Raw genomic sequence first — 10,306 nt, 5'->3', positions numbered from 1 at the left:
CATTGGACTCATGGGGTTAGGGTTATCATGTGTCTCATGATGGTGAGTCTCATCGGGTCAGTTGGCCCTGGTCTTGGTCTTAGTCCTGGTTGTGGACCTGATTCTGGTTCCTTCCTTCTGCTATTCTTGTTCTCATGGACTTCATGATCAAACATCTTGGTGTTGATGATAAAGAGTCACTTTAGAAGGATTCTGAGGACTAACCCTAACTAACTAACTAACCCGATTATTGAATGAGGCTCAATGTGTTCAGTAAAAACACATCTGAAGTTATTTACAAAGAAAAATAAAACCAACAGAAAGTAAAGTCTGTCGATGCATTTTTATTTCTCAGCATTTTAAGGAGAAACGAACTTCTTAACATGATTCAGACGGATGACGTCATAGAAACAAGTTTAAAAATATAAAAAACTTTGTGCATATTGTTTATTTTAATGTGGCTCAAATGATCAGAAGGCCATGAAGAGATTCTTTAACAAACATTTAAAAATATCAAGTCGATCCGGACGTCACACAAACATCTTTAAATCTTTAAATCAGGAACAAATTAAATAAATCAAGACTCACGTTTGGATTTTAAAGAAATACAAAATGTAAACATGAGAAATAAATAATATAAGTCATCATGGACCAATCAGAGCCAAGATACAGACTCATCATGGACCAATCAGAGCCAAGATACAGACTCATCATGGACCAATCAGAGCCAAGATACACAAACAAGGCTTACTGTGAACCAATCAGATGATCCTGTAGTCACATGATAATTTAGAAACTAAACTGATGAAATTAACAAAAACTATTTCACATCAAAGACATTTACAAACTGTACAATAACAACAATAATAATTATAATATTATCCACACTTGATAAAATGTTCTGATTCTGACATTCTTCTTCTGGAGGTCACATTCACCGGACACTGAGGAGGAGGAGCTGATAGGAGGAGGAGGTGATGGGATGTTATGTGACCTCCATGAGCAGGTTGGTCTCTGACAGTCCGTTCACAGGTCTCTCCGACTCGTGAGGATCTCTGAGATAAAAACAGTCAACAGTCAACCGTCAGTGATGACATCGCTCATAACATCACTTCCTCTGAAAAGATCTTTACCAGCTGGGACGGCTGCCCCGTATTTTAAAACATTGCAGATTCTATAACGGTGATCCTGATAGAACCAGATTTCCAGTCTGGTTAGATGTCCTGGTCTTGGTTCTGGTCCTGATCTGATTTCAAAGCAGCTTGTTGGAGCAGCTTTTGGGTCCTAATGTAAATCTAATCCATAGTATTTGTAATATTATTCAGAAAGACTATTGAACCAAAATGTCTCTTTATTCAGCTACTTAACGAGCGCTAATTAAACCTCGGTCATGCTTAGAGGAGACACATCAGTTTATAGCACTGAAGCTAACATCAGCTAGCTAGCTAACATCAGCTAGCTAGCTAACATCAGCTAGCTAGCTAACATCAGCTAGCTAGCTATTTGTACCTGGACCGTGGTTCTGCCCGACACCCACTGCTGCTGTTATTAATATTACTATTATTATTACTATTACTACTACTACTATTATTATTACTATTACTACTACTACTATTATTATTACTATTACTACTACTACTATTATTATTACTATTATCATTAGTCCTCGTATTTACATTATATCTGCTTCACTGTTCAGGTCAGAAACATTATGTAACCTGATGAACTACTACAGCATGTAGGACGAGTTTACCCAGACAAGTGCACGTCGTTCACAGGTGTGCGTAGGAGTTTACATGAACAGGTGTAGGAGGAGTTTACATGGACAGGTGTGCGTAGGAGTTTACATGGACAGGTGTAGGAGGAGTTTACATGGACAGGTGTAGGAGGAGTTTACATGGACAGGTGTAGGAGGAGTTTACATGGACAGGTGTAGGAGGAGTTCACATGGACAGGTGTAGGAGGAGTTCACATGGACAGGTGTAGGAGGAGTTTACATGGACAGGTGTAGGAGGAGTTTACATGGACAGGTGTAGGAGGAGTTCACATGGACAGGTGTAGGAGGAGTTTACATGGACAGGTGTAGGAGGAGTTTACATGGACAGGTGTAGGAGGAGTTTACATGGACAGGTGTAGGAGGAGTTTACATGGACAGGTGTAGGAGGAGTTTACATGGACAGGTGTAGGAGGAGTTCACATGGACAGGTGTAGGAGGAGTTCACATGGACAGGTGTAGGAGGAGTTTACATGGACAGGTGTAGGAGGAGTTTACATGGACAGGTGTAGGAGGAGTTTACATGGACAGGTGTAGGAGGAGTTTACATGGACAGGTGTAGGAGGAGTTTACATGGACAGGTGTAGGAGGAGTTTACATGGACAGGTGTAGGAGGAGTTCACATGGACAGGTGTAGGAGGAGTTCACATGGACAGGTGTAGGAGGAGTTTACATGGACAGGTGTAGGAGGAGTTCACATGGACAGGTGTAGGAGGAGTTTACATGGACAGGTGTAGGAGGTTTACATGGACAGGTGTAGGAGGAGTTTACATGGACAGGTGTAGGAGGAGTTTACATGGACAGGTGTAGGAGGAGTTTACATGGACAGGTGTAGGAGGAGTTTACCTGGCGGTGGAGACTTTGGGCACTCGGTCGAGGCTGGCAGCGATGGTGGCGAGCTTTAAGGCAGACGTTGGGGGGGCGGAGGGTCGAGCAGTGTGGGGGGGGGCTCTCACCTGGTTCCTCTGGTTAGGAAGAGACTGAGAGGAAGAGGAGAGAGACCCCCGAGCTGAAAGCCCCAACCTGCTGACAGACGAGGAGGACGAGTACGGAGGCCTGGAGGGACCTGAGGAGGAGTTTACATAAATGATACGATATATATATATTAATATCAGCGTACACATTTAAAATAGATACTTATTTTACAAAATGTCCAGTTCATCTCTTATGGACCTCTTTGATTGGATACATCGTTACCTTTTGTCCTCAATGATACTAACTCTTATAAATAAAGTTCTCATGAGCATCGGTTCACCCAGCGAGACTCAGACAGGTGAGGTGGCTCACCTGAAGAATGAAGGACTCCGTTGATGCTGGACTTGTAGGGTTTGTTCTCACTGTTGTGACCACGAGGAGGAAGAGGAGTGCTGATCACAGCCGAGGCTGCAAACTGAGCGCTGGCCGAGTCCACAGTCTTTGAACGGGACTCACTGGACCTGGTGGACTAGAACAAGACCAGGACCGGGTGTTACTCAGAGAACCAGACCACCAAATATACAGTATATTACCTGTGTTCAACACAGTGATATGTGTCTATATAAAGCAGTGTTATATATTAATTAACGATTAAAATGCGTAAACGCGATTAATCTCATTGTTATGTTAAAGTTCATAATGAATCTAAAGTAGTGTGTTGAGCTCTTTTATGTTAAAGTGCTGCTCTATGAACTAAAGGTCAACAACATTTGGTTTAAACACTTTAAACTCATCAGGTTCTTGTTAACAGCAGGATTCTCTTCACACAGCAGCAGTTATAACACAGTTATAATGATTCTGATCATAGATATTCAGCCGGTGTTCACAACTTTATCTTCATGTGTGTCAGAGATGAATTTAAATATACATCTTAAACCTGCAAACCTATCTACGTCATGTTTTATGTTTGTTAAACTCTCAGTAGTGATAACTAAATGATATGATTATTATACATATTACAAACTAAACACTTTAAAAACTCTAAAAGATCATTTAAATGAATCATTTATTTGTTGGTATGTTGGTCAGACACTATGCTACGCTGATTAGTGTAACATGTGTGGTGTTTGTTATAAATGTACGTTGGTACATAGAGGGTGATAAGAAGCTGTACATGGAGGTACTTAGGACCCAGGGGACTGTAGGGGAAGGAAAAGGGTGGGTGGGTGAGAGTGAGAGCGAGAGCGAGAGCGAGAGCGAGAGCGAGAGCGAGAGCGAGAGCGCGCGAGAGAGAGAGAGATTCACCGCACGATAAAATAATTGTCGGCGTTAATTAATGAATGCGTTAACATGTTGACTTGCTCAGCACTGATATTAATATATTATATGTTACCTGCGCTCCACACAGCGATGTGTGTCGATATAAAGCAGTGTTCTGCAGCTGCAGCTGTTCCAGCTGTTGTTTCTGCATCTGGATCAGCTGCTGCTGATGACTGTGGTACTGCTCCTCTGTGATGCCCCCTGCTGGTACAGAGACAAGACATATATATATATATATATATATATATATATATATATATATATGCAGAGCTGAACCATGATGTGACAAATTAAAAAGTCAAATATTTCATCTAAACTGGAGACGTGGACTTGACTTTGAGACCCGAACGGTTCAAACTGTTGTGGATCAGTAAAGGTCTGCTGTCCTCTCAGCTCCAGGATCTGCTGCTGACTGAGAGATGAAACTAATGATCAGAAGCTCACCGGAGTTGTTGCCGGGTAAATGACAACAGGCGACTCTGTGGTCCTCCATAGAAGACTCTGTGGTCCTTCTGCTGCCCTCCCTCTGGCCCTGAACCGGTCTGGGTCTGAAGCAGAACCTCCTCAGGGTCTGGATGTTGCTCAGGACTTCAGTCAGACAGGGGCCAGTGGTTCCTGAGGTCAGGGGGGGTGTTACAGGGTCATTACTGGTCCTGGTTCTGGTCCTGCAGACTTGATGTGTTGAAGAGTCCAGCTGCTTCAGTACTGGATCCAGACCCGAGGAGGCTCGGTCCAGGATGACCCTGATCAGAGACAGAGACGGAGAAAAGGCTTCAGCTTTACTGATGAAGACTGTGATGAGAGCGAGCGGTCAGTAGATGGAGCTACCTGCCCCCCCGTCCTATCCTGCGGCGGCTCAGTCCCGTCCAATGAGGAGGCAGCATCAGTTCAGCCAGAGAGTGACGGAGACACAGAGGGAGGAGCCCCGGATGATGGTCTCCACCCGTCTGCTCAGTCTCAGGCTGCAGAAACAAACCAACACAAACAGTAGTTAGTGTTTATTATCCTCTAAAGCAGGGCTCTCTAACAGGCTCCAGACCCTGTCCTATCTGGACCTACAGCTGACGGATAATTGAGAATTATACATTTTGGCAGAGCGCTTCTATTTTAACCTGCACAGCTTTTCTAGCCTTTACGGGACTCGGTCAGCAGACCAGGGCCTCGTTCCTCGTGGTCCACTAAGTGGATCAGATGTCCTGTTAGCAGCTTAAAGGAACCCGATGGTTGAAGTCAGGCTATCTCGGTTCCTCAAAGGCTGATCCGCTCAAACGGTCTCGTTCACTAGAACCAGACTTCAGTCATCAGGATCGGTGGCGTGCCCGTCCTGCTTCAGAAGGAGGAAGCGTCGATCACAGAAACCATGATGTTCTAACAGGACGATGCAGATGAAGTGACAGAAAGAGCCTCTTTCTGCTCCGCTGACGAGCAGGAGATGATCATGAACTCATGTGAGGAAGTTAAATGCGTCAGTGTGGGAACATGTATCGGCTCATTTTAAGAGCCTCATCAGCCCGACCAATCACAGGACACGTCTTTAAATGTGCTGCTGGCAGCAGCTTCATGGAACCATCATCCAATGAGATCTAGAGACAAGAAGGATCTCAACTCTTTACCAAGAAGATCAAAACAAAGAGCATCTAACTGATACCAATGAAGAGATGCTGATGAGGATAGATGTGCTGTATGCGCTCATGTATCATGTATATATGTGTGTGTGTGTGTGTACATGTATGTGTAGATTACATATAGAACTAGGAGTTTGAATGTGTGTGAACCTGTGTATGGGTGGATCAGTGTGTGTGTGTGTGTTATTCATAACCAGCAGTAAATAAATGTTGTGTGATTGTCTCTGTTCTTCATCATGTTCATCAGTAATGAAGTAATGATGTTCTGAAGTGTCCCTGAGCAACACACTGAACCCTCAGCGCTCCCCGGGCGCTGCTCAGGAGCCACTGATGGCTCAAAATACAGACACTTTATGAATAAAGTGTAATAAATTAAAACAATGAAATCAAAAAGGTTGAACTCACAGAGAGATATTGACATCCAGCTTTTCTCCTGAAGACATAAACTCCATCAGGATTATTTTCTTCATCAGGTGAAGACGGAGGAGACTGAAGAGACATGAACAGAAGACATTAGAATATTGTTTTTACTATATTATACAGAGTATGTCTCTCTACACATGATTTCACAGTAAAAGATGGAGATGGTGATGGTGGTGCTGACCAGTGGAGGTGGAGGGCTGTCTTCCTCTCCAGAGCTGTGGAAGTCGTACTGTTTGATGTTGGCCTTGTTGACGGTGAAGGGACCGGGGGGTCGACAGGGTCGTCTCTGTGGAGGACACAATCTGTCCCGTCTCATGTTCTTTTTCGGTTGGATCAGATCAAAGGGAAGCTCGTCAGACGCCAGCTTCTTCTGAAACATAGACTCTGAACATGAGATCTGAGGGAGCCACTGGATTCACATGTACAGTCATATGGAACCTGTTGTATGAAGGAGACTCCGTACCTTGATCTTGATGTCCGTTCTGTGTCTGTTGTTTAGAGTCACTGGGATGCTGTAAACTGGTTTCTCCACCAGAGGGAGTGAAACCTCTCTGAGAGTTTCTCCACTGAAATCTTCCATCTGACACCTGAACACACAAAACATCTTCAAACTCCACAGCTGTCTCCTCACCTCCCTCCTCCCCCCTCCTCCAGGGTGAGGTGTCCCCTCCCTCCCTCCCTCCCCCCTCCTCCAGGGTGAGGTGTCCCCTCCCTCCCCCCCTCCCCCACCTCCAGGGTGAGGTGTCCTCTCCCTCCCCCCCTCCCCCACCTCCAGGGTGAGGTGTCCTCTCCCTCCCCCCCTCCCCCACCTCCAGGGTGAGGTGCAGCAGCTCTCTCTTGGACTTCTCTCTCCTCTTGATCATCTCCAGGATGGTGACGGTCCGACTGAACTCTCTCCTCCTCACCTCCTCACCTCCTCCCCCTTCCCTTCCTCCTCGCCTACTCTCCAACATCTCCAGGGTGAGGTGTCTCCTCCTCCTCCTCACCTCCTTTCCACCACCTCCAGGGTGAGGTGCAGCAGCTCTCTCTTGGACTTCTCTCTCCTCTTGATCATCTCTAGGATGGTGACGGTCCGACTGAACTCTCTCCTCAGCCTCAGCATCTTCTCGTAGGACGCTTCATCGTTCTTGCGGTTCTGAAAGACATCACATCATGTTCATGAACTCGGAGTCGTCGTTATTAAAGACAGCTGCAGTAGAACTTGACTGTACCGTTAGAAGATCTGTAACATTCTTGGAGATATAAATGTCTCGGAAATTTTTATGATTTTATTCAAAAACCTAAAGTAGAAAAATCGATGACGGGCCTAATAAATAAACAGGATGCGTTTGTGAATCCAGCAGGTTTAAATAGAGTCCACATGGAGAACCGAGAGAAGGACTCACCTTCCTGGTCTGCATCTTCTCCGTCCTGCGTCTGAAGGCCACGTAGGCGTCGTTGTTCGTCGATCCGTCTCTTCTCTCCAGTCTGATGTGAGGAATCAGTGACGGAGCTCCACAGCTCTTCCTCTTCCTCACCCAGTAATCGTACACAGACTTCAGCAGGTAGTCGTCCTCCTTCAGCAGCAGCTTCGCCTCCGACAGAGAGACCGGCTGAGGACAGAACCAGAACCACAGAGAGACCGGCTGAGGACAGAACTGGAACCACTCCAACATGGAGTTTGACTATTATTCATATTGGATCACCTGGACCACCCTCTCCACCACCTACTGCAGCCTGAAGCTCTGCTGTCACACGATGCAGCAGAACATTCTGCTGAAGCACCTTCACATGAAGACACACCGCTACACTGTTGTTGCTGCTGGTGGTTGGTTTTTGTACGACTGTTTAGTTTACCTAGTTCATTTAGCACTATTCTATTTCATTGTACACACTGTGCATTTCTATTGTTCTTTTCATTATATTCTTATATTTAATACGTTCTTAATATGTTATTGTAGTGTATATATTGTGCATTTTTCATACTTAATATTTTGACTGTGTTACTGTGCTGCTGTAACATACAAACGTCCCCCTGATGAATAAAGTATCTGTCTATGACAGAGGCCACGTCCACACGACTACGTTTCCATTTGAAGCTCGTGTGTTTTGCTTCGTTCTCACCGAGCGTTTCACTACGCCGGAGTTTCAGAGCTCAGGATAGAGAAGTTGAGCCTCCGACTAGTGTGGACGCTCGTAAACACACACGTTTATAAACGAGGACGGAGACGCTGGTGTTCACTACTTGATTGGTTCCCGTGTCTCTGATTCGTCACCGATCACGTGACCCTTCACTGTAAGCTCACAAACAGTCTTGATTACCCGATCGACTACCAGGTTAACTCAACATAACTGATCACAGGTGTTGTTGACCTTGTTGTCTTTACTAGCAGCTGTTATTGTAACGATTAGTGAGCAGCGTGTCCAGCGGAGGTATCAAACCTACGGAGACGTCTGAAGTCACGGTTTGAGGACTTTCCTTTTCTTATTGATGCTTATTTTGTTCTGCACAACTATTGTGAAGTCCACACATAAACTGTAAAGGAACAAAAGCATAAATGCTCTCCAGCAGAGCTACGAGTGTTTGATGTGTGAGAGTGTGTGTGTGAGAGAGAGAGACCCAGTGCAGTGTTACCTGGTGTGTGTGTGTGTGTTCAGGTTTACCTGGTGTGTGTGTGTTCAGGTTTACCTGGTGTGTTGTGGCTTTCTCCAGTCGGTCCACCATGGTCTCAAACTGCAGAGGTTTGATCTCCATCTTTCTGTTGAGCCTGTTGATGAGCGTCTCGTCCTCTGAGTCCATGTCGTAGTCTGGCTGCTCCAGATCCAGACACAAAGCTGCAGGACCACAAACATGAGACTGATGGACCTGAACACAACATGTAGACTCATCTAGACCTGATTCAGATGCAGTCTCAACAAGACCAGTCTCACTGTCTACTAGTGGATCGGCTCTAAAACATAAACCATCCACCTGAGACCAAACCGGAGGAAATTTAATTAAAAAGTGTTTCAACGATTATGGGGGTGCAGTACGAGTACTACACACAGGTACTATACAGGTACTATCACAGGTACTATACAGGTACTATCACAGGTACTATACAGGTACTATCACAGGTACTATCACAGGTACCATCACAGGTACTATCACAGGTACTATCACAGGTACTATCACAGGTACCATCACAGGTACCATCACAGGTACCATCACAGGTAGTATCACAGGTACCATCACAGGTACCATCACAGGTACCATCACAGGTACTATCACAGGTACTATCACAGGTACTATCACAGGTACCATCACAGGTAGTATATTGTTGTGCATTACTCACGCTGTATGTGGAGCAGCTGTTTGGGGACCTTGACTTCTCCTTTGTACAGGCGGTCGTAGTATGTGGTGTTACTCTCTGCTTCAGGAACAGGGATCACCATGTTCTCCTTCTTCTCCCTGAACACCTGCTGGGCTGAGATCGCCCTCTGCAGGTGGTGCTCCTGAAACACACAGGTGAGACATACTAAACACACACATATATATATATAGTGCAAGTATAAATATATATATATATGATAACTGTACATGTGTCTCATGGACTAAAGCTAACAGTAGCACTGGTAAGCTAGCAGTCGGCCACTGCGTCCATGCGTTACCATGACTACTACGTTAGAACGTAAAGGTCACAGCCACAGAGCGCGTTCACGCCTCGTTGACGCTCCGCTGATAGCGCAGACTGTACGTAAGTAACGTAGTGAACGTAAACATGACTCCCGCCACAGCTCCAGACTAACACTCTTTAAACGTACCAGCTCCTCTTCCTTCTCCATCCCGGTGGGCATCTGTAACACGGCCCGGTTGATGGACAAGTCCGTGAGCTCCGGTACGTCTCTGTTCCGGTACACCGGGAGAGGTTTGGAGGCGTCTAGCGCTCGAGCCCGGAACGAGAGTTTACTCATTGTTTAAATCCGTGAACCACCGATACAGACGTTCATCGGTACCAGCTGCTCCGGTCACCGGAGGAACGTTTAACGGGACTTGAGAACCGTTGCTCGGGACTGCTCTGAAAACATGGCGGACATATCCCATCAGCCACCGCGGCACCGCTCTGATAAACACACGCGATACGTTAAAGTGCGCGCGCAGCTCTTCTGGCCAACAGTGTATTAAGAATCTATTACATGTATCAAAACTCTGTTATAACTTATGTAGAACTCTAATAGAACTTGTATAAGACTAATATAGAACTCTAATATAACTTATATATAACTCTGATAGAACTTATATAGAACCCTT

At 45.4% G+C, this 10,306-nt stretch overlaps 1 protein-coding gene across 2 annotated transcripts; it reads right to left on the bottom strand.

The window, feature by feature from the left end:
- Positions 1–348: 348 nt before the first annotated feature.
- Positions 349–9,969, bottom strand: epc2 (enhancer of polycomb homolog 2; the record flags this gene model as incomplete). 2 transcript variants are annotated; one of them, XM_079170782.1, is made up of 14 exons in its annotated part: positions 349–1,034; positions 2,600–2,819; positions 3,041–3,197; positions 4,062–4,192; positions 4,433–4,731; positions 4,817–4,950; positions 6,019–6,102; positions 6,218–6,406; positions 6,500–6,623; positions 7,023–7,171; positions 7,422–7,628; positions 8,705–8,850; positions 9,351–9,510; positions 9,820–9,969. In XM_079170782.1, 14 exons carry the CDS (start codon positions 9,967–9,969, stop codon positions 965–967), a joined length of 2,220 nt encoding a protein of 739 aa, XP_079026908.1. In that variant the 3' UTR covers positions 349–964. The 2 variants fall into 2 exon arrangements, with proteins under 2 accessions (XP_079026908.1, XP_079026909.1); XM_079170783.1 differs by having other exon boundaries at positions 4,062–4,189.
- Positions 9,970–10,306: the final 337 nt, after the last annotated feature.

The sequence above is a fragment of the Pholis gunnellus genome (assembly GCF_910591455.1).
Source record: "Pholis gunnellus genome assembly, chromosome: 12".
NCBI lineage: Eukaryota > Metazoa > Chordata > Actinopteri > Perciformes > Pholidae > Pholis > Pholis gunnellus.
Note: the sequence above shows the minus strand (reverse complement) of the source record. Positions and strands in the feature narration are given on the sequence as shown.